Source organism: Muscardinus avellanarius (assembly GCF_963383645.1).
Source record: "Muscardinus avellanarius genome assembly, chromosome: 8".
Lineage (NCBI taxonomy): Eukaryota > Metazoa > Chordata > Mammalia > Rodentia > Gliridae > Muscardinus > Muscardinus avellanarius.
Window position 1 is genome coordinate 104408059 of NC_137794.1, and position 25074 is coordinate 104433132.

Consider the following 25074-nt stretch of genomic DNA (forward strand, 5'->3'; position numbering starts at 1 on the left):
AAGACACCAAGAAAAAGGGCCACTGGACCCACAGATGCTTTGGGGGTGGCTCAGAGGAGGGTCCTTAGTAACTTAGCTGAGGAAGTGACGAGAAGGAAATTGTTTTGTGTCTGGGGAACCATGTGGAATTCTAAGATAAGGAAGGCAGTTGCTAATTTGAGTATAAAAGCAGGAAACATGATACACTTATTTCCTTTTATGCAAACACAAGTATATGACGGTTGTGTGAAAATTATTTTTCTTCTGTTGAACCACAGAGACACAGAATTGAACTGGTCCTTTTGGACACGCTGGCGTTTCTTTCTGTCTTCTCTTTCTTGTGGATATTATGGCTAATAACACAACAAGCTTAGGGAGCCCATGGCCAGAGAACTTTTGGGGTAAGTTATTTACCTTGATTATTTTTAATTAAAATTAAGATGCAGGCAAACATAATGTGTTATTTATTACAACAGTGGAAATCTCTGAGACATTTTGTTTACTGTAAACAGATTAAAACTTGCATAGATATATTACAGGAAATATGTTCATATAAAATGTCTTTAGAATAGGCTACAGAGACAGTCATTAAAGAAGAATCTGGGCAACAGGTATAGATTTTGGCTGGTGTTATAAATTATCATTATAAAATAATGAGAATTTTAAAATAAGAATAAAAATATAAGGGAGAAGTAATTGCTGTATGGAACAAGGCAATATGGGTTTTGTTGGAAAATTTATATTTTACTTGTCTGAAGGGTATAGATTTTGGAGTTTATTTAATAAAACCAAGGTGATGTACAGAGATTATCGTAATTTATGGTGTCAGTCTATATTCTTCCAAGGCGAATCTAAATGACAAGTCTGTACTTAAATGAATAGAGAGTGTGGTAACACAGAAAAAATATGGAACGATGTTATTATGAAATTAGAAAAGATTAAGTGGAAAAAACATTATGTATAGCATTACAATGGGAGCCTATTACAGGAGGAAGAGGAACAATAGCAAAGTCCGCGTGGGATGACTTCAGTCCCTCCCATCTGGGAGTTTACAGTGGCCCCTGATGCTGACTAGGAGCAGGAAGGTCCTAAAGTCAAGTCTACCCGTCACTCCAGGCCAGGGGTCCAGGGAAGAAGGAACAGACACGAAACTGACATGTCTCTCCAGTTCAGAGAAACACGTGTAAAAGGGAAAATTTGAATTACACGGTGGGGGGGACTTTAAGGAAAACAATGGAATTTATAAAGAGATCTGTAGCTCTATTATGTGTTCAGAGCATGTTTTTATTTCTCTCAAAAAACTATTTCTGGTTACTGCTGTGATTCAAGGTAAAGTTTGGGACACTATCTGGTGAAAGTGAATGGTACCCGGGGGCTGTCCCAAGCAACCTGGTCTAGTTGATCAGCATCACAAAAATGTAGATGAAGGGAATTAATTCTTTTAAATAAATAACCATTTCTGTTGGCTTCAGTCTTGAAGAAGAGGTTGATGAACATCTGAATAAAATTATTTAATAAAATTAGTGATTTTGAATGATTGCCATTCTAGTTGGAGTTAGGTGAAATTACTAGATTAATTGCTGTATTCAATTACTCAAACAGTAAATAGATTAATCACATGCTGAAAAATAGGAAAATACGTCCAAATTTATTCTTCATTATGAGTAAATACCCTAATTATAATATTATATATTATATATTATATATTATATATTATATATTATATTATATATTATATATTATAATGAGTAAATATAAGTTTTCAATGAGTAAATATAAGTTTTTCAAAAGTAAAGTAACTCATCTGTAAATAAAGGTCAGTTTTATTTCTTCAAAACATTCAGAATTTAGATTTGTGTATGAAAAATAATTCATTATCCACTGGCCAAAACATGGATAATCATCATTAAAATAAACCTAAAATTAATACGATGTTTGGTTGGAGTCTATCCCTTCATTCTAAAATTTATATACTTTTAATAAAGAAATCTGTGCTTCAGAGGGAATTCAAGCTTATTATGTCACAGAGAGGGCCTAATGTTCCTTTCTCTTGGCATGAGATTATAATGAAAACAGTCAGAAATAAAGAAAACTAGGAAGGACAGTGTTATATTGATAAGTATTTAAAAATCAAATATATAGTGAATAGATGAAATGATGGGAAAAATAGGTGGAAGATTGCATTATTGCTTCTGGGGTAAAATATACCAAACATGAAATGCAAATATAAATGCGAACACATAGAATCTAAACATTTTATGAGATATGAATGTCAATCTTTTGCTTTTGCGGTACTGGGATAGAACCCAAGGGCACTCTACCTCCGAGATACACCCCCAGTTCTTTTTATTCTTTATTTTGAAACAGGCTCTCACTGAGTTGCAAAGGGCCTCACTAAGTAGCTGAGGCTGTTTGTGAAATACTATTCTCCTGTGTCAGCCTCCTAAATGCTGGGATTATAAGCGTGCGCCACCACGCCCAGCTTCAATCTTTTTATTTTCACTTATCTTTGATGTATGAATTATCAATTTTGATCACTGACTTCCTCAAAAGACTGTTAAAAGTCTTGTGTGATGCTGTGTGTTTCATTGTCTGCTCTTTCTTGGTTGTCAACTTGACACTTTTAATTTGGAGGATAAAGAAAAAGTATCTTAGGAGAGTATACCATGTACATGGAGCCATATACATTTCTCAGACTTGACATGCTTAAGGTACATAAAAAAGTTGTTTACAAATGCAACTTGACTGGTTTATGTTAATAAATGCTAAAAATAAGATAATGACAACAGATTACTGTCAGTAGTGATAACTGATAGATTAAATTTTCTTAGTCATCATCAAATAAGATTTACTAAATGTTGTGCAAGCAGTAAAGGCAAGAGTTGGCAACTAGGTTGGATGATACTGAGAGCACAGACACATTCTTGCAATTCTCCCTTTTACTTTCTTTAGTGTAGTTCTTTTCTTTATGAATCTTCACATAAATGCCCCTCAGCTTTCCTGAGATAGGGGACAAATATCATTGGACTCAGTTACCCTCTTAGTTCTTAAAAGTCTCACAGAAGACATAGTTTTGGTTGTATCTGCTATCTTATCATATTTTTTGGGTATTTTCTTTTTTATTTCTTTTTGACTATCATTGTCAAAAATTAGAGAAGGATATTGGTGTCGAAGCTTGTATTTATCCTCCTAATTTAATCTTCATTCAAAGTATAGTGTCTTAAGAGGATTACATTCTTGGAGATGATTATGTAACCATAAATATGCAAATATAATTCTATAAAATATTATTGATCATTACTTTATTATGCATTATTTTATATCATATAAAATGTCAATGGATATGAGTTAAAATATGCTGAAATTGTCTTCACATTCTTTTTAGAAAATACTGGAACATAACCTGTACCTAGAAAGTCAGAAAAGTTACAGGGAGAGAACTCTGAGAAGGCCATTCATTCATTTTTAGTCATTAATTCATTTTCATCCAGCTCATTACTTCACTCAGAAACAATGTGTTAAGAGTTAGTGACAGACTAAAGTTCCATTGTGTGTATATACCATAGTTTTGTGACCCATTCATCTGTTTGTGGACACCTAGGCTTTTCCCATAATTTGGCTATTGTAAATTGTGCTGCTATGAATGCAGATATACAAATGTCACTATGATATTCTGATTTCAAATCCCTTAGAAAGATTCCCAAGCCTGCTCTCACTGGGTCATATGGTGGTTTCACTCTCAATTTTCTGGAAAACTTCCACACTGATCTCCATAGTGGCTGTACTAGTTTGCAGCTCCACTAACAGTGTATAAGAGTTACTATTTCCCCTCATCCTTGCTAGCACTTATTACCTTCTGTGTTTTTGATGACAGATTCTAATTGGAGTTAGATGGAATATTAGTGTGGCTTTTATGTGTATTTCCATGACTGCTAAAGATGTTGAATATTTTTTCATATATTCACCAGGCATTCACATTTCTTCTTTTGAGAAGTATCTATTCAGTTCAGTTGCCCATTTTTAACTGGGTTGCTTTTATATAAACGTGGTTACTTTATTTTGAATTTTAAAACTCACAAATTGTTTTACAATGTCTGCTTTCCCCATGTTGATCATCAAGGCTTTTGGGTAAGACAATAGAAATTTTATCACATCAGTTGTCAGTTGGGTTGGTTCAAATTACAATGGATAATTCACAAATGAATCTTCTTATTCAAGAGAATTTTGCACAAAACATGCTCTGGTACACATCTGAATTTATCTGTCCTATAATTGGACTTTAAAAGACAATAATAGAAGAAAGAACAATCCCCAACAGGTTTAATACTGACAAGCCTAGCAGAATAATGCTAATGGCCAACTATAAACAGCTTAAATGTTGAATGTAATTTAAGGAAAGGGAAGAAGAAGAGATTTTCTGTTGAACTTGTATTTAAATGTATGTTAGTAAGACTTCTCTTTTTAATGAACTTCAACAAAATTAACACTTCCTTTGCTTCTGGTAGTGTCTCAGGTTTTATTTTCAAACTGGTGACATCTTGACTAAAAAAAATTAAGTACTAGAAATAGAATATTTAAGAAAAGAAACATTTGAGAGACAGAGGGAACATAAGTTCTTTTTGTTAGTGTTTTTTAAGCTCTTTGTATATTCCAAATATTAGCCCATTATAAGAGGGATAGGTGGCAAAGATCTCCAATTCTGTAGGATCTCTCTGTAGACTCTTGATGGTTTCCTTTGCTTCACAGAAGCTCCTTATTCTAATGATATACCATTTATCAATTCTGTTTTAATTTCCTGAGCTTTTGGGATCTTATTGATAAAGGTTCAACAAGGACTATATGTTGGAGTGTTGATTCTAGGTGCTCATCTAGCAGTTTCAAAGATTCTGGTATAATTTCTAGGTCTTTGATACATCTTGACTTGACTTTTGTGCAGACTGAGAGGTTGGAGTTTAATTCCATTTTTTTTTTTTAGGTACAGATAACCAGTTTTCCCAACTGATTTGTTGAAAAGACTGTCTTTTCTCCAGCACATGCTTTTGACCCTTTTAGGAAAAATTAACTGGTTATAAACATGGGGCTTTGTTTCTGAGTCTTGTATTCTATTTGTCTATGTGTCAGTTTTTGTGCCAATACCATGCTGTTCTTATTTCAATCTCTTTGTAGTCTAGTTTGATGTCAAGTATTTTGATGCATGTGGCATGGTTCTTATTGTTGAGTATTGCTTTGGATATTCTGGGTCTTTTGTTTTTCCATATAAATTTTATAGCTCATTTATCTAGTTCTGTGAAAAATGGCCATGGTATTTTAAAAGGGATTGCATTGAGTATGTTGATTGCTTTTGTAGGATGGCCATTTTCCTTATCTCTATTCTGCCTATCCAAGAGCATGAGAGTTCTGTCTTCTGAAATCTTTAATTTTTTTCTTTAGTGACTTACAGTTTTCATTATAGCAGTCTTTTACCTGCTTTGTTAAGTATGTTTCTATTTTATCCTTTTAGAAGTTATTGCAAATGGAATTATTTTTTATATTTCTTTTCTAGTGGATTAATGATTGGTATAAAGCAATGCTAATAATTTTTGCAAGTTTATTTTCAATCCAGTTACTTTGATGAGGATACTTATCAGCTCCAGAAGTCTTCTGGTTGGGCTTTTTGGATCTTCTAAATAAAGGATCATGTCATCAACAAATAAAGATAATTTCAGCTCTTCTTTCCCTATTGATATCATGCCATTTGCAAGAAAATGGATGGAACTGGAGGATACTATACTAAGCAAGATCAGCCAGTCCCCCAGATAAGGAGATGTGCGATTTCTCTTACATGTGGAAGCTAGAGAGAAATTAATAAATAAGGATAACATCATGTAGAAGACCAGAGACTCCAGTATAGTAATTGAGGATTATTAGGAAAGAGAGGAAGGGAAATAAAGATGTAAAAAGTGCAGTTGCTGAAACTTCTAAAAGGATACAATAGAAATAAATTTAATGAAGGAGGTATAAGACTGCTATAATGAAAACTGTAAGTCACTAAATAAAGAAATTGAAGATTTCAGAAGACAGCTCTTTCATGCTCTTGGGTAGGCAGAATAGAGATACATGCTACGTATGTATACAAAGTTACCAGTCCCAATCTGGAAAGCATGTATGGGAAGGGAGAGAAGAAAGGAGGAATGGAAACTCAGAGGAAAATTCTCCAAGAGCTGTGTGCATTGTGTTTCTATCACTCTATACTCCAATATGATGTATAGTTACAAGGTATCAAAAACAGTGACATAAATAAAACATCACTCAAGAAGTTTAGAGAGCTCAGGATAAATGTTAGCAGCAAATATGCAGAAGTCAAAACATTCAGACATGTTTGTGAAGATGTGAATGGCTATTTAGAATGTTCATATATGAAAATTAAGGGACATATTTGAAAAGGTAGGCTGGAGACAAGTATAAGATTCTGAATGTCAGTATAAAAGTTTAACCTAATTTAATCCAGTTATTTGCATCTCACCGGCTTCCAGTCTTTTCAACTCCACATCCCTAGGATTTTCTCGAAGGTTGGAAAGGGATTTGGAGGACAGGGACTATTGTGATATTCTATCAGATATTGGAGGCAGACAGCCTCTAGTCCTTTGTCAAGTTCTGGTTTCTGTTGCCATCTACTGACAAGTATTTCTCATCTGCCTTGGGAACATTGCTCTTTCTCTTTTTGTTCTCATGGTTGAGGCTCTTAACTATAAGATCTGGAACCTATGGTCTTGTGCAACATTGGCTGTTAGCTTGAATTTTCCTTTCTGTAAAACCCTCTGGCTTGCAGGTCCTGATTGATGGATTCTTTTACCTGTCTTACCCACACATTTGTATACTTCTATGGATACACTGTAATTATAGATCATAATGAGGTTCACAGTGACACAGGCATGCACGCACACAGCACTTGGGGTGTTTCCCTCTGGATCCCACTTCATTATCCAGCCTTCCCCATAAACGTTAGGGAGACTGGTAGTCATACCTAAATATATGAAGTTACATTATTTGAGCTGTTTCCTTCTCCTTTTTTCTATATCTCTCCCCATCCCTTTTCATTCTTTTACTGGTCTCTTTCTTCATTTATCTAAAATCTCTTCTGGTTCTTATTTTTTCTCTAGCTTCCACATAGGAGAGAAAAATAAAACACATGGCCCTTAACTTTCTGAGACTAGTATAATATGCACTTAGCATAAAATTCTCTAGTCCAACCATTTTCCTTCAAATGATATTTTTTAATGGCTGAGTAAAATTTCATACTGACTGTGTATATGCCACAGTTTTGTAATCCATTCTTCTGATGACAAACACCTATCTGTTTCCATAGTTTGCCTATTATGAATTGTGCTGCTGTTTACATGGATGTGCATATAGCATGATAGTATCCTAATTTTAATTTTTTTTTTGGCGATACCAAGGAGGAGTGACGTGGCTGGATCAGATAGTGGTTCCAGTCCCAGTCTTTTGAAGAACCTCCATACTGATCTCCACAGCCATTGTACTCATTTGAATTCCCATGCACAGTATATAAAATTTCTTATTTCCCCACGTCTTTGCCAGCATTTACTATTATTTATTTTCTTGATGACTTCCATGTTTAGGGGTAATGGTAGATCTTTATTTTCTTGATGTCTGCCATGTTTAGGGGTAGTGGTAGATCAGAGGAATTTTTAATATTCTCTGCTAAGCCTAGAGCTGCAAGAGGCTGGCTTCCTGCTCTGCCCTCTGGAAACCCAAGGCTTCTCTGAGGGGCTCATTTTCTTCTTTAAGTGTTTTCTTCCCCAAGAAGCTGGGCATAGATACTGAGCTCTCTGAGTGTCTCTGGCTCATGACAGAGATGGAGGGGTGTCCCAGTCTCTGAAATTCTCAGTGACCCTGCACTACATCACTCTCCTTTCTTTAACACTACTCAGAAGATTTGACAAATAGTTCATATTTTATTCTTATTCATACTATTTATGGTAAAGATTTATGTTCCCAAGTCTTTTAAAACATTAGCATTTTAAAGCGGAACCAGATAACATCCCCAAATCCTTTTCCCTCTCAAAATATCTAGCTATTAAAGTAAGCATGCTGTTTTTAAAAATTCTGTATTCTTTGTATTTAACAAGGGATTTAGTCGTGTAAAAGTAAAGCACGACTGGGAGAGTCAAGTGCCATCAGGTAGAAGAGTCTTTATCTGAGAGCTGAAAACATTATTTTTTTCAGCCTGTGGACAGATCTCGCCTGTGGGCTGATCTCACGCTCAGGGACACACCCAGCGGATGGGAGCGGGGTGTTCCTGGAGAAGTAGAGAAAGAAGCCTTCTCCAAGCCGTGCCTGTGCTTCAAAGATGTCTTTCCCTAGTAGTAAAGAAATAGTGCCTATTTCAAACTTATTTCCTCAATTTGCATTTTGAAAGTCTTCAACGATTATGTATCATTAACATGACATATCAATAATTATAAATATTGGCAGCCTATCAGTTATTTTCTTATCTTAGATACCTAGAAAGGTGAAAAACAATTGTTTAAAAATGTTGGGCCTTTAAATGGCTGCATCTGAATTACCTAGAAGAAATTAGAAAAACTCATTTATCCATGGGCCCCAAGAGCTGAGTCTAGGAGGACTGAGGTGCAGCCTGCAAGCTGCGTGGCTCGATGAATCCTTGGCCCCAGAACGTCTTCACTTAAATTCATGGCATTTGTCTTTGTTTATGCTATAGCTTTATTAGACCTTTGGTGTCAGTATTATGTAACTTCATAAATCAAATTGGGAAGTATTTTTTTCTTTTTCTATTATTTGGAAGAATGTAAATAAGATTTGCATGATTTCTTGCTTAAATATTTTAAAAATTTCACCATCATAATTATGTCTGGTATTTTTAATTGTGAGGTTTTAAATAACATATTCAAGAGCATTAAATGGTCATTTCTGCCTCAAATCTCAGTATTTGAGTATCTGGGACAGGAGGCTTACAGTTTTGAGGCCAGCCTCAGCAATTTAGAAAGACCCTCAACAACTTAGTGAGACACTTTTTAAAAACCAAATATGAATAAATAAAAAAGGGCAAAAAAAACATTGGAGGTAGAATGCCTTAGGTTCAATCTCCACTGAAGGAAGGAAGGAAGGAGAAAGGATAAAAGAAGGAGAGAAAGAAAGAAAGAAAGAAAGAAAGAAAGAAAGAAAGAAAGAAAGAAAGAAAGAAATTTCATTAAAAATAGCGGACCACTCAGGTTGTTTACTGATTTTCCTATGAGTTATGCCAAGCTTATGTTTTCTAGTAATTTGGCCACTTGAATTAAATTTCCAAATATATTGGGTAAAACTTTTCAATGATAGTCTCTCCTGTTTCCCCAACATTTTATTTGTTATGAAAATGTTTAAACATATAGAAACATTTGAGAATTCTGCAGTAACCACTAGTCATTTCAGTATCTGACATTTCATTTATCATAATGTCCTCTAGATTCATCTACGCTGTTGCAAGTAGCAGGATTTTCTTTTATTTTTAAACCCGAATTATATTTGATTATTATAGAATATTCTTTTACATATTCACACACAGTGACGCATTTCTTCACAACAGGATACATTCTAAAAAGTGCATCATTAGGTAATTTAATTGTTGTACAAACATAGATTGCACTTACACAGGCTAAGATGGCCAAGAGGTGATGAATAGTATAATCTTATGAGATCATTGTTATGCACGTGACCTATTATTGACTAAAACACTATTATACAGTCCATGACTGCATACATCTCACATTTTCTTTATCCATTCTAATGGATGTACAGGTTGTTTCCATATTTTATTTGTTGTAATAATACTTTCGTAAACATGTGAATTCAGATATCTCTGATTTTATTTTCCTTGGATATGCACCCAGGGGGATTGAAGAATCATATATTAGTTCTTTTGTTGTTGTGGTTGTGGTTGTTGTTGCGGTTGTAGTTGTTGTTGCTTAAATAATGGGTACTGGACCAATGGCCTCCTACTTCCAAGCCACACACCCCCCTTTGTTTGAAACAGTCTCAATAAGTTGCTAAGGGTCTTACTAAGATGCTGAGGCTAGCCTCAAACCTGCAATCTTTCATATCAGCCTCCCAAGTTCTGGAATTATAGGTATGTACCACAATTCCTGGCTAGTTCTATTTTTAATTTTTAAAGAATCTCTATGCTATTTTCTCTGTGCTATCAATGACTACCAATTTTGCATTCCTATGAAAAATGAATAAGAGTTCCATGTCAGTCCCAACACATGTTATTTTTTGTCTTTTTTTCCAAATTTTTATTGGTGCATTGTAGTCACACATCCTAATGGAGTACAAGATGGTAGCAGCATACATGCACACATCACCTATTAACCCTTACCTAACCCCTCCCCATTTCTTCCCCCTTTCTCCTCATGTTTGGCTTAGTGATTGGCTTTGATATGTTTGTTACTGTACATTATGAATATTAGAGAATGTCCCTCTTCCCCCTCCCATCTTCTCAGGTCACCTTATTTGCTCATCTCTAGTATCCCCTTCTTCATCTAGCATTCCTCCTATGACCCATTTTCTTCCTAGCTTTTACATATTAGAAAGAGCATCTGATTTCTTATTTTTTGTGACTGACTAATCTCACGTAGCATAATGTTCTCCAGTTCCATCCATCTCCTTATAAATGATATAATTGTGTTTTTCTTTATGACTGAGTAAAATTCCATTGTGTACATATCACATAATTTTGTAATCCATTCATCTATTGATGGACATCTTGGCTGCTTCCATAGTTTGGTGATTGTGAATTGTACAGCTTTGATCATGGATACACAAGCATTAGTTTGTTAGTTTGGTTTCCAATCTGTTGGGTAAATACCCAGAAGTGGTATTGCTAAATCATATGATAAGTTCATTTCCATTCTTCTGAGGATCCTTTATATATTTTTCCAAAGTGGTTGCACTAATTTGCAGTCCCACCAACAATGTAGTAGAGTTTCAACTTCATATTCTCACCAGCATTTGTTGTTGTTTGTGTTTTGAATGATTGCCACTCTAGTTGGAGTTAGGTGAAATCTCAGGGTAGTTTTGATTTGCATCCCTCTGATTGCTAATGATGTTGAGCATTTTTTCATGCATTTATTGGCCATATGAATTTCTTCTTTCATGAACTGTATTTAGTTTCCTTGCCCATTTTTAATTGGGTTATTTGTTTTCTTAATACTGAGTTTCTTGTGTTCTCTGAGGAGTCTAGATATTAGTCCTCTATCAGAGGAGTAGGTGGCAAAAGCCTCCTCCCATTCTGTTGGCTCTTTGTTGAGGTTCTTGATAGCTTCATTTGCTGTACAAAAGTTCTTCAGTTTAATGCAATCCCACATATTGATATGCCTTTTGGTTTCTTATCCCTTTGAGGTCTTGTTGAGAAAGGTTTTACTTGTGCCTATGTGTTGCAGTGTTGATCCTATGCCTTCTTCATGGAGCCTCAAGGTCTCTGGTCTAACTTCCAATTTTTGATCTACCTTGAATTGATTCTGGTGCAGGGTGAGAAAGTGAGATTCATTTCCATTTTTCTGCATATGGCTAACCAGTTTCATCAAATCCATTTGTTGAACAAGCTATCTTTTTTTCCATTGTATGTTTTTTGCCCCTCTGTCAAAAATCAATTGTCTGTACTTGTCCAGATTTGTTTCTGAGTCTTGTATTCTGCGCTATATTCTGTATTCTGGTCTATATCTGTTTTTGTGCCAGTACCATGCTGTTTTTATTACTATGGCTTTGTAGCATAAAGTCAGGCATTGTGATTCCTCCTGCACAGTTTTTGTTGGTGACAACTACTTTGACAATTCTGATTTTTTGTTGTTGTTGTTTCAGGTGAATTTAAGGACTAATTTTTCTAAGTCTGTAAACATGACCTTGGCAATTTAATGGGTATTGTGTTGAATCTGTAGATCATTTTCAGAAGTATGGCCATTTTGACAATATTTATTCTGCCTATCTATGAGCATATAAGATCTTTCCATCTTCTAAGTTCTTCTTCAATTTATTTTTTTAAGGAGCCTCAAGGTCTCTGGTCTAACTTCCAATTTTTGATCTACCTTGAATTGATTCTGGTGCTGGGTGAGAAAGTGAGATTCATTTCCATTTTTCTGCATATGGCTAACCAGTTTCATCAAATCCATTTGTTGAACAAGCTATCTTTTTTTCCATTGTATGTTTTTTGCCCCTCTGTCAAAAATCAATTGTCTGTACTTGTCCAGATTTGTTTCTGAGTCTTGTATTCTGCGCTATATTCTGTATTCTGGTCTATATCTGTTTTTGTGCCAGTACCATGCTGTTTTTATTACTATGGCTTTGTAGCATAAAGTCAGGCATTGTGATTCCTCCTGCACAGTTTTTGTTGGTGACAACTACTTTGACAATTCTGATTTTTTGTTGTTGTTGTTTCAGGTGAATTTAAGGACTAATTTTTCTAAGTCTGTAAACATGACCTTGGCAATTTAATGGGTATTGTGTTGAATCTGTAGATCATTTTCAGAAGTATGGCCATTTTGACAATATTTATTCTGCCTATCTATGAGCATATAAGATCTTTCCATCTTCTAAGTTCTTCTTCAATTTATTTTTTTAATGTTTTAGAATTTTGTTTGTAGAGGTCTTTGACATCCTTGGTAAAGTTTATTTCTAAGTATCTTATTCTTTTTTTTGGTGAAATATCCTGAATAGAAATGTGTACTGGATTTCTTTCTCAGTGAATTTATGGTTGGTATATGGAAAAGCTTCCAATTTTTAAAGATTGATTTTGTATACAGACACCATGCTGAATTTGTTGATCAGTTCTATTAGCCTCATAGTTGCATTTGTTGGCTGTTCTAAGAATAGTATCATGTCATCTATAAGTAGTGAAATTTTGAGTTCTTATTTTCCTATTTGTATTTCTTTAATTTCCTTTTTTTACCTTATTTCTATGGCTAGAGTTTCAAGAACAATATTGAAAAGAAGTAGTGATAGTGGACATCCTTGTTTTGTTCCTGTTTTTAGGGGAAATTCTCTGTTTTTCCCCCATTTAATATGATGTTGGCTGTGGGCCTATTGTAGATTCCTTTATGATATATTGTGGTATGTTCCTTCTATTCTGATTCTCTGCAGTACTTTTAGCATAAAAGGATGTTGGATTTTGTCAAATCCTTTTTTCAGTGTCTATTGAAATGATTTATAACTTTTGTCTTTGGTTCTGTTTATATGATGAATTACATGGGTAGAGTTTTGTATGTTGAGCCAGCCTTGCATCCCTGGAATGAACCTGACTTGATCATGATGTGGTTTTGAATGTGTGTTGCTAGTGTTTTGTTTAGCAGTTTTGCTTCCAAGTTTATAAAAAATATATAGGCCTATAGTTTTCCTTCCTTGAGCTATTTTAATTTTGTTTTATAGTCCTGTAGTTTTCCTTTATTGAGCTGTCTTTATTTGGTTTTGGTCCTTACGTGATACTGGCTTCATAGAATGTATTTGGGAGAGTCTCATTTCTTTCTTTTTTATAACATAGATTGAGGAGTGTCGGGATTAGCTCTTTTATGAAGGCTTTATAAAATTCACTTGGGAAACCATCTGCTCCTGTCTTTTCTTTGATGGTAGGCTCTTTATTGGTGCTTCAATCTCTTTGATTGCTATTGGTTGGTTTGAAATTTCTATATGTTCTTGACACACTTTAGGAAGGTTGCATTTATCTAGGAAGTTGTCAATTTCTTCCAGATTTTCCATTTTGTTGGAGTATAGTTTTTCAAAGTAGTTTTTCTGAATCCTCTGGATTTCTATACTGTCAGTGGTAATATCTCCTTTTTCATTTCTTATCTTCATAATTTGGGTTGATTCTCTTTTTTTGTTACATTGGCTAGTGGTTTATCTTTTTATAATATTTTTTGAGAAACCAGCTTTTGATTTTGTTGATTTTCTGTATTTTTTTATTCTCTACTTCATTGATTTCTCCTCTGATTTTAATAATTTCCTGTCTTCTAGTAGCTTTGGGGTTAGATTGTTCCTGTTTTACAAGGGCTTTGAGTTGTGTCCTTAGGTCATTTATGTGGTGATTTTCTGTTCTTCTTATGTGGGCACTTAGTGCTATGAATTTTCCTCTTTATATAGCCTTCAAAATGCCCCAGAGGTTTTGATATGTTGTATCTCTATTTTCATTTGTTTCTAGAAATTGATTTCATCCCTTGTTTTTTTTTATGACCCACTCTTCATTCAGCAGTGTGTTGTTCAGTCACCACATGTTTATCTTGTTTCTCTGGGTCTTCTTATATTTGATTTCTAGTTTCATTCCATTATGGTCTGAGAAAAAAAAAACAGGGAAGTATGTCACTTTTTAAAATTTGGTAGTGCTCACTTTGTGGCCCAGGAAGTGATCTATTTTGGAGAAGGTTTTGTGAGCAGCTAAGAGAAATGTAAACTCTGCTGTAGTTGGGTGGAATATTCTATATGTGTCTAATAGGTTCATTTGGTTGATTGTATTCTTTAGGTCTGAGGCATCTTTACTGACATTTTGTTTAGAGGATTGGTCTAACAATTTGAGAGGGTCATTGTAGTCTCCCAGTATTATTGTATTGGGACTTATGTGTGACTTAATTTCACAATTAAGTTTTTTTTTATGAAAATAGCTGCACCTGTGTTTGGGGCATAAATGTTGACTATCATTATTTCCTCTTTCTGTATCATTCCTTTTATCAGCAAAAAAAAAATTGACTTGCTTTGTCTCTTCTAATAAGCTTGGGCTTGAAGTCTAACTTGTCTGATATCATAGTTGCTACTCCTGCTTTTTTTAAAGTTTCATTGGCATGGATGACCTTGCTCCAGCCCTTTACCTTTAGTTTGTGACTATTTTTCCCTATAAAACATGTTTCTTGCAGGCAGAAGAGAGATGGATTCTGGTTTTTTAACCCATTTTGCCATTGTATGTCTTTTTATTGGGGAGTTGAGGCCATTTACTTTCAGTGTGATTATTAAGAGATGGATTGTAATTTTGAACATACTGAGATTTAACTTCTGTTTAAGGTAGTGTTTTTCTTTGCTTAGTTGTTTGCTGGGTGGAAATTTTATATCTCTGTTTCTGTTGTGTCTTATTTTCCTTTGCAGTTAATCTCTTTGAGTATTTTCTCTAGTCCTGGTTTAGGAGACATCAATTCTTTCAGATTCTGTTTGTTGTAAAATATTTTTATTTCCCCATCTAATTTGAGAGATAGTTTTGTTGGGTAAAAAATTTTTGGCTGCAAGTTGTTTTCTTTCAGAGTTTGAAATATGTTACTCCAAGCCTTTCTGGCTTTCAGGACTTGGTTTTGGAAGTCTAGAGTGATCCTAATTTGTTTGCCTCTGAATGTCACTTGGTCTTTTGTTTTTGTTGGCTTTATAATTCTCTCCTTGGCTTCTACATTGGTCCATTTGACTATTATGTGGCATGGTGAATCTTTCTTCTGATCTTATCTAAAGGGCATTCCATAAATTTCCTGTACCTATGTATCAACTTCTTTTCTATGTTTGAAAAATTTTCTGATATTACTTCTTTGAAAAGATGGTTGATCCCTTTGGTTTCAGCTTCTAGTCCCTCTTTTATGCCAATTATTCTTAGGTTAGCTCTTTAAAAAATAAGCCCATATTTCTTCAATGTCCAATTAATGCTGTCAAATTGTTTTTTTCTAAGTTATATACTATGTGTTAATTTTTGGAGTAATCATCTTCTAGGAGCAAGATTCTATTCTCCATGTGGTCTAATAGATTTTTTATAGTTATAAGTGATGCCTTCACTTTAACAATTGCATCTTTTATTTCTTTTATACTCTCAATTCTTTTTGGAAGTCCTGTATTATTGCTACAGTTACATTCCTCATTTGACCATCTGGAGATCTCTACAATTCTGTGTTGTCAGGTTTTGTTATTGTGGGTTTCTGGGAGCTCATTCCTTTTTTGTTATTCCTCCTTTTCATGATTTCACAATTTTGTATCTGTTGCTTTTGGTAGATTTCTCTCAGTCTCTAGGTGTCAACTGGCATATCCAAGGATAAGTTGTGTTGTATTCAACATTGAAGGTTGTGTGAGGAGAGAACTAAAGTTGTAAATGCAGGAATAGGGTAAAGCCACAGATATGATCAAATAGAATGAGCATATGAGTTTGGTAAGGTAGTATATAATAGAGATTAGAGATAGTGAATATTTAGTAGTATTCTAGTAACCAATATAGAGTTTTTACTATAGTGGTATGAAGTATGTTTAATGCAAGACCAAAAAGAGAAAAGAAGAAAGAAAAAAAGAAAAGCGATAGAGATAAGCGAGTAGGTGGAAAAGGGAAGAAGCTTGGGAGTGGGGTTTGAAATAGAGCAATCAAGCAAGCATACAGACACACACACACACACACGAACAAAAACAAAATAATCCAACCCTACAAATATATAAATATTCAGCTGACTGGGCCTTTGCGGTCTCTCTCTGTACAATGAGTGCCACCAGCACCCTTCTTGCTGCAAGCCTCATTCTGAGTCTTTCTCAGTCTGTGCAGATGGTGGGTATTAATGGGGCTGGATCTAGTATTAAATGTAGATCGCCCTTTATGCTTCCCACAGATGTGGAGTCTCAGTCTCTCTCTGCCTCCATAGGTGGCAGCTGCCTCTGAGACCAAACTCAACCTAAGAGTTTCTTTTTTGCACAGCTAGGGCTGGTCTGGTCTCACTTCTCCCTGTTTACCATGATTGGGTGGTCTGTGGTGATCCCAGAGAACCTATCAGTTGGGTCTGGTGTTAAATGTAGTTCTCCCCACCACACTTTCTACTTATGCAGATCCTAAGTCTGTCTGAGCCTCTGCTATGTCCAACAGCAGACTCCACCCCCACCTTTGCTGGGTTGCACCACAAAATCTCAGACCCAGGGAGTTTATCATAGCTGTGTGAGTCCCTGGAGGTACCTTGCTGAGCATTCTCCTGTGGAAATAGCAGCTTCACTTACGGCATTGCTAAATGCTGGTCTTGATCTCTAGAGGGCGTGGTGAGCTTTGCTCTCACTGCTGCAAGTTGTAGCTGGTGATTGAACAGGAGGAATTGAACCATACCACTCCTCAGTATTTTTCCAAAGGAACTGAAGTTAGAATACTATAGTGGTACTTGCCTACCCATGTATAATTATAGCAGTACAGTTCACAAAGCCAAATCATGAAACCAGCTTAGGTATCCATAAACAAATGAATGGATAAAGAAAATGTATAAGCCAGGCGTGGTGGTGCACGCGTGTAATTCCAGAGTTTGGGAGGCTGAGACAGGAGGATCGCACAGGTTCAAAGCCAGCCTTAGCTACTTAGGCTCTCAGCAACTTAGTGAGACACTGCTTCTAAACAAAATATAAAGTAGGTCTAAGAGTGTAGCCCAGAGATAGAAGGCCCCTGGGTCCCATCCCCAGTACCACACACACACCCAAAAAGAAAATGTGGTATATACACACAGTGAAATTTTACTCAACATAAAGAAAAAATGCATATCATTTGCAGAAAAACAGATGAAACTATAGAATATTATGCTAAGTGAGATCAGCCAACCATAGAAAGTCATGGGTCATCATAAATTTTCTCTCATATATGGAAGCTAGACAAAATCAGGACACAAAAAGGACTTTAGTCAATGAAAAAACGAACCAGTAAAATAGAGGAAGGGGATTTGGAGAGGGTGATAGGGAGAAGAAAACAAGGATTGAGGAAGGGAACAAACAAATAAGGTATTTCCATAAAATAGAGGTTTTCACCACCAATCTCACTAACATGTAGGGAGGGAGGAAGGGGGAGCACGAGGGTATACAGAGGGAAACACACCGAGTGGGGTGTGCATGTATACTACTGTTATTTTAAACTGAATATGATTTTAAATGGAATGCTCAAGGTAGAACTCATCAAGAAGGTTACATATGAACAAACAATCTGAAATTAATCATGGAGATAGCTGCAGAAAGATATCCAGGGACACAGTATAGCCAGTGCAAAGCCTTACACCAAGAACATGCCTAGTGTGTTTAAGAAGTAGCAAGAAGCCAGGTGTGGTGGTGCAAGCTTGTAATACCTTCACTTGGGAGGTGGAAACAGGAGGATCGTGCTGGTTCGAAGCCAGCCTCGCTGGTTTAAGAGACCCTGTTTCCAAATAAAAATATAAATAGGTCTGGGAGTGTAGCCCAGAGATAGAAGGGTTTCCAGGAACCCCAGTACCACAAAGAAGAAGAAGAAGAAGAAGAAGAAGAAGAAGAAGAAGAAGAAGAAGAAGAAGAAGAAGAAGAAGAAGAAGAAGAGGAGGAGGAGGAGGAGGAAAGGAGACAGAGCCACAAGACTCAAAGAAGAGAGATGATGAGTGGAGGACAAATGGGGACTTTGGGGCCATTTTTAGAAGTTGGTTTTTATTCTGGGATAGTAGGGGCTTTAGAACAGAAGAATGGTGTAATCTTACGTGCCTTTTTAAAGGTTGACTCTGACTATTCTATTGAGAATAGAGTATAGCTGGGTGCTGGAGAGGCGGCAGAGACAGAAGGAGGAAGACCAGCTGAAAGAGTGCTGCAGTGTTGCCTGAAAAGATGCTGGTCCCTTGGACCAGAGAAGTAGCTGGGTATATAGTGAGAATATGTCAAATTCTGGCCATTTCATCAAAATAAACACAAGATTTTCCATCATATGTGTAAACATATCAAATTCTTACTCTTTGTTTAATTCTAATTATGTGCCCTGATTATTATTTTCTCTAAAAATCCTTTCAAAGGAAAGTCTTCCTATTGACTGAACCATTCTATTACACACTTTAAGATATCAGGAATTGCATGGTCTATGTTGGTAAAAGGCGTGTTGATGATTCTTAGAACTGCAAAGGATTTTGAATATATTAATGAATATTTCCTACTATGGTCACTGATAAAATCCCTTTCAGATGTTAGAGCAATTCAACAAAATGCCACTAGAGGGTGACCTCCACTAACTTTTAATATTAATGGATGGCCTGTGAGGTGTTAATTGCATTATTTACTAAAAACCATAGTCTATTTTTAAATTTTGGAATTGGAAATATTATAGTACCTGTTATAATTACAAATTAAAATAGTGGTAAATGATTTACCTGGCATGTTTTACTAATGTTGGAGTTTGTTTTTACCTCAAAGAAAGAATTGTATTTTTTTAAAAAAAGTAATTGTTTGGTCTAGCTGGGCGTGGTGGCGCACGCTTGTAATCCCCGCGCTTGGGAGACAGAGACAGGAGGATCACGCAGGTTCGAAGCCAGCCACGCGCTGGCTTAGGAGAACCTATTTCCAAATAAAAATGTAAAAATAGGTCTGGGAGTTTAGCCCAGAGGTAGAAGGGCTTCCAGGAACCCCAATACCACACACACACACACACACACACACACACACACACACACACACAAAAGGTAATTGTTTGGTCTCAATGGAATTTCATTAAAATTATAAGGAATAAAATTATGGCTCCTTTTTTGTCTTAAGGTTGCTTTGATACAATTATCAAAGAAGCAGTATCTGTGCCAATGTTTTTATTTTTGGAGGTACATTTTATTCTATATTAGGTTTCTTGAAAAGGCTCCCAAGGATTATTGTTAAAAGCCTAACAGAATATAATTACTCTATGGAAAAGTTGGAGTTGTGTGACCAGTAGATGTGGCTTTCATTATATATTTTCTATTTTCTCCAGTGTGAATGAATCAGAAAAAAGACAATCGTATAGAATTATCACTCTTGATATTTCTTTCTTATTGCTTTTCTGCATTTCTACTTTTTAATACTATTATTAGTAGAATATAATTATAAATCATAGTGAGATTCCAAGTGATATAAACACACACACATCGCTTGGTATATTTCTATCTGTATAACACTCCCCACTTGCCCTTCCTTTCCCCTCTCTCGATAAATGTTAGTAAGGTTTGTAATAAAACCTGCTTATATGTTCCTAATAGTTAGGAATAAGTTTAACTAAATGTTCCTTCACATGTTAGTGGTCTCACAAATATAAGAATTTAGGATAATATTTTCTTACGTCTAAGAAGTAAATTGGCAATTTCACTATTAATATCCCAGGTTCAAATCCTCACATACTGTGGACCTGTTACTTGGGCCTCTCAGCAGCCTCAACTATTAGATGAGAAAACTATTAGCACTTTCTTAATGGGGTGCTTGAGGTCTACGTGATGTGAAATACTTAAAGCAGAGCCTAGAACCTATGAACGCTCAATGCCAAACAGTTATCTCAGAGTAGTTGTGAAGATTAAGTTAGAAAAGACTGTGCTATTTGACATCATAATGAATGAAAAATAAGCGGCATGTTTTGTAAACTATCTTCCTCCAAACATCATTTTTTTTAAAGCAGTGTTGTAGTGTTACCTGGAATACTGGAATTTCACACTTAGAAGGAAGTCACAATTTACTAACTACCAGGTTTTCTATTTGAGGTATTACTTCCCCATACAGAAACACATCTGGTTGGTCCACAGGATATTTTTTATTCATTTATCCTGAAGAAAAAAGAAGACAGAACTGCTGAATGATTTTGTTCACTTTCTTTGGTTAAAATATATCTCATGATAATAAACTTATGGATTCTCTGAGATATAATCAAGCCATGATTTTTATGTAGTTCTTTTCTACTGCATTCCATTAGCCTCAATTAAGAATTTTTTTCAGTGAAATACAGAACTTATGTCATTATTATGAGTTCAAAAACTTAAAATTAGAACTAAGGATTCTAACACAATTAAAAATTTGATGGAATTTCTTATCTCATAAACTAAATTATGTAAAGTGTTAAATGCTTGAAAACATCATAAGGTGAACAGATATTTAAAGCTTTACTAAAACATTCTGCTTTAATCTTATTAATAAATTACTACTTGAAAATAATAACATAGATATTTGAGAAGCAAGAGTCCCTAAAATCAGTTCACCAGCACTACCTTCCAATCATATCATTGTTCCTAGTAGATTAGATGGTATAATACTTTGGAATAATTTTAATTTGATTTTTTTAGTAGGACATTTATTTCTATGATATATGAATTTTGCTCTCTTGTTTTCCATTTTGAACTCTCTGGTATTGTTTTTTAATATAGATTACAAAATAAATTTTGCACTATCACAGTCTTTTTAAAATTTAAATTAATCTTTAGCTGATACATAAAAAACATGAGAATCTTAGATATTAATGAATTAGTGAGTGATGTTTCAATGCACGTATACATTGTATAAAGTTTCAACCTAGTTAAATTTATCATTTATAATTTCTTTATGTCAAAAATTTCAAGACTTTTTCTTCTACTAATTCATTTATTCATTAATTCATTTATTTATTTTGATACTTAGAATTAATCTTAGGGCCATTCTATTCCTGAGTTACACCACCAGCCCACTTTTATTTTTTATTTTAAAATAGGGCCCAAGTTGCTGAGGCTGGCCTTGAACCAAGACAGGACCAAGATGGTCCTGTCTCAGCCTTCTAATTACTGGGATTACATTGTCATCAATGTGTGACCTGATGGGCGGTGGGAGGGACACACGCTGAGGACCTGTGTAGGTGTGATGTCTATAACACCTGTGTTATTTCTTCTTCCTGTTGGTGTGGGAGTGTCCTGGATTGGGCTGTCAGATCTCCCTAATTATGCCTGCAAGGAAATGGGTTGTCAGTGGGAGTTTTTCCTACCTTTTCTTTAGTTTGAAGTTTCCTCCAAGGTGTAGAGGTCTAGGAGGGACTGGGTCATGGGTGGAGCAAGGAACAATTCCTCTCTGCTGGGCTGGGAGTATAGTTCAGCGGCGATATACCTGCCCAGTGTGTGAGAAGTCATAGGCATGGTCGCCATGCAAATTTTCTGCAAAGAAAAGGGAAAAGCTTTAAAAATATAACAACAAAAGCAATTAACAATAACTACATGAAAATAGAGGTTTGCTTGTTCTGGACCTCTGGTGTGAATGGCTCGTGTGATACATGCTCCATCATGACTCCTCACTTTCCAAGTCTGCTCCTCACACCTGCAAACGCACGGCAAGTCCCCTTCCTGTGGTCACTGTGAGCTCATGGGCTAGAACCTCATCAGCGTTTCCGCACTGTTTCCAGAGTTTCCCTTCCTCTCTAGGTAGGCTCATGATGGAACTACAGCAGATAATGGAGTGCATCTATCTCCCATTATTTATTTTTTAGGCAACTTGATATTTGGGCGTTCATCAGAAGGTGAATTATGCTGATGGAAGCAACGATTTGCATAATTTTACTTGTTCAATATGTTCTTGTCTAATTTTTTTGTTGTTGGAACATGCTGATTTTCATGGCTGCCATTGCCTTGGCAATGCAGAGTAGCTAAAATTTCTTTTTAAACAAAATTTATGTCTCATATATTGGGGCACTGATAATTGAAGTTAATTTCGAACTGTGCTATTACCAATAAAGCCACTTTTAATATTTGAGAATGTTTACTTGCTTTCTCTAGATAAAGCTAATTCTGTGAAATCTTTGAAAATATTATATGTGAGGAGGCTATATAACTCACTATTATTTTTATGACAAAGATTTTGGAAAAATAGTACTGGGCCTAGCAAATCTGTCCTAAATCATCTTAAAATTCAGAAAATATTACCTAGTTATAAAGAACATACTATGTAGATTTGTTAGAAAGCATTGTTTTGCAGGATTTTGATATAATTATTTCTGAAGATAATTGTGAGAATAAGACATAACACATATATATGGATGTAATCTTTTAGTCTTCTGTCTATAAAGTTCATTCTTCAAGACCCATTTCAAATAACACCTCTTTGTTAAAAACAACTAAATTTTTCAGGCAAAATTGAGTTACTGTAAAGTAGAGAAGCAAGATGGTTAATCTAATTACCTACCTTGCCACAAGATATAAATGTAGCAATATATAGGGAAATGATACTAAAATATATCTGGAATTAGGCAGAAGCAATTGTTTTTTAGTTATTTATTAACAGATTTGTTTTACCATTTCTATATTCTTGGTTTTTTATATGTGAACATACATTACAGCAATAAACTGGGAAGAACCATAGCAACCATAAAATATAACTCCATCATTAAAAAAATGCAGTGAAATCATTGAGTCTAAACAAATTCTCTACAAAACATACGACACAGGGATAAAGCAAATTTGTAATCTTTTATCATAGAGCTTCTGCTACCTAATAATCCACCTCAAAACAGATCCAGAGTGTGTGAGAATAGTCTACTTATTTTTGAGAACTGCAAAAATAATTTATACACACCCCAATCTTATAACCAAATCAGCTAGTTTCCTGTGTATAGTTCTTTCACTACAGAAATCCTAGATAAGCAATTAGATTAACTAGCTTGCCACTCTACTTGAGTACTTTATTTTTGTCCAAGAAATTAAGTGGTCTTTATCAAGGAGGTGGACACTTGAAATGGATTTTGAAGAATGAGTTTTCTAGACAGAAGAATAGAAATTATAGCCAAGTATATGGAAAAGTAAGAGTTATAGAGAGAAAAGCAGGGTTTGAGATTGAGAGAAAACCAGTATGACTCATGAATTATGTCATTAAGCAGAAAATGTGGTAGGTGATAAGGCCAGAGGGTTCTTTAATATTCAGAGTACTTTTTCATGCAACGTAGAAGCTCAGCTACTCCGCTTCATTCAATTTATATTTGCCTAACATGCATGAAGTCCTGAATTTGATTTCTCAGCAACACACACACACACACACACACACACACACACACACACACACACCAATTATAGGTGACTGGTTTGCAGGAAGCAGTACGGCCTTTCCATAGTTTTGTTCTGCCAGAATAGGAAATCTGGAAGAACGCAAGCTTTGTGAATTGGAGGATACTGTTATGTAGTGAGGACTCTATGGAGATTCAGGGTGCAGGGACTTAATTATCACAGCAAGAGTTAGAGAGCCCAGTGGTCCACTCAGGTTGTGTCATCATGGAGTCACAGACATACTTGTTATAGACTAGGAGAGCAGGAAACTGGACATCAATCAGTCAGCATTCCAGATGGTTCTATCCAGCCAGGGCTTCCTGTTTCAGAATGATCACAGGAAGTGAGGCTCCGGTGGACTGCAGGTGGGAGAAATCCCTGTGGCTGACGACAGCAGAGAGTGGGGAAGGCAGAGTCAACCTGACCCTGAACTTCTTTATTAAATGGACACACCAATTATGATTGTAACTCAAAAGGAAATGATCTTTCAATAACACTTGCAACTCTGTAGAAAAAAAAAATTGAGGAGCTAAAGTATGGCCTTGGTGAGACTGTCATTCGTATTTCTTAAGGAGGATAAAATAGCATAAACAACCTGGACTACTACAAGGAACATTATTTTGCAGCTTTCTGGTGCAGTAAGTGCCAGCATGTCGCTCGCATTAGTTCATGTTCACCTAGCACCATTTCCCTAACAAAGTATGTTCAGATAATTCGTGTTTTCCACGAATTCACATCATACTCTGCAGTTATTTGCTTATTTCGGGTAGTGCTAGGGACTGAACCCCGGTGTCTGCATTTTCCATTGAATGCCTATTTAAAAACTGAGTTGCCCTTTGGATTTGTTCCAGATGACCTTATAATGTCCTTCACGGTGTCCATGGCGATCGGGCTGCTGATTGGCGGGCTCATCTGGGTGCTGTTCGTCTGTCTGTCTCGCAGGAGGGCCAGCGCCTCCATCTCGCAGTGGAGCTCCAGCCGGCGGTCGAGGTCTTCCCCCGGCCACGGCCTCAACAGAACTGGTTTTTACCGCCACAGCGGCTGCGAACGCCGAAGCAACCTCAGCCTGGCCAGCCTCACTTTCCAGCGACAAGCGTCCCTGGAGCTGGCCAATTCCTTCCCAAGAAAATCGAGTTTCAGGGCGTCCACTTTCCACCCGTTCCTGCAGTGCCCACCGCTTCCCGTGGAGACGGACAGCCAGGTGATGACTCTGCCCGCATCCCAGGGCGCCGGGGTCGGCGCCGTCTCCCAGGGGCTCCGTCGCCCAGACTTCCACTGGTCCAGCAGCAGCCTCGGCCTGGGCTTCTCCACGCCGCCGCCGCCCGCCTACGAGTCCATCATAAAGGCTTTTCCAGATTCCTGA

General features: G+C 36.0%; 1 protein-coding gene across 1 annotated transcript; it reads left to right on the forward strand.

Annotated features, from left to right (window-relative positions):
* Nucleotides 1-225: 225 nt before the first annotated feature.
* Nucleotides 226-25074, forward strand: MYCT1 (MYC target 1; the record flags this gene model as incomplete). Its single annotated transcript, XM_080700799.1, has 2 exons — nucleotides 226-380; nucleotides 24563-25074. Exons 1-2 carry the CDS (start codon nucleotides 329-331, stop codon nucleotides 25072-25074), a joined length of 564 nt encoding a protein of 187 aa, XP_080556925.1. The 5' UTR covers nucleotides 226-328.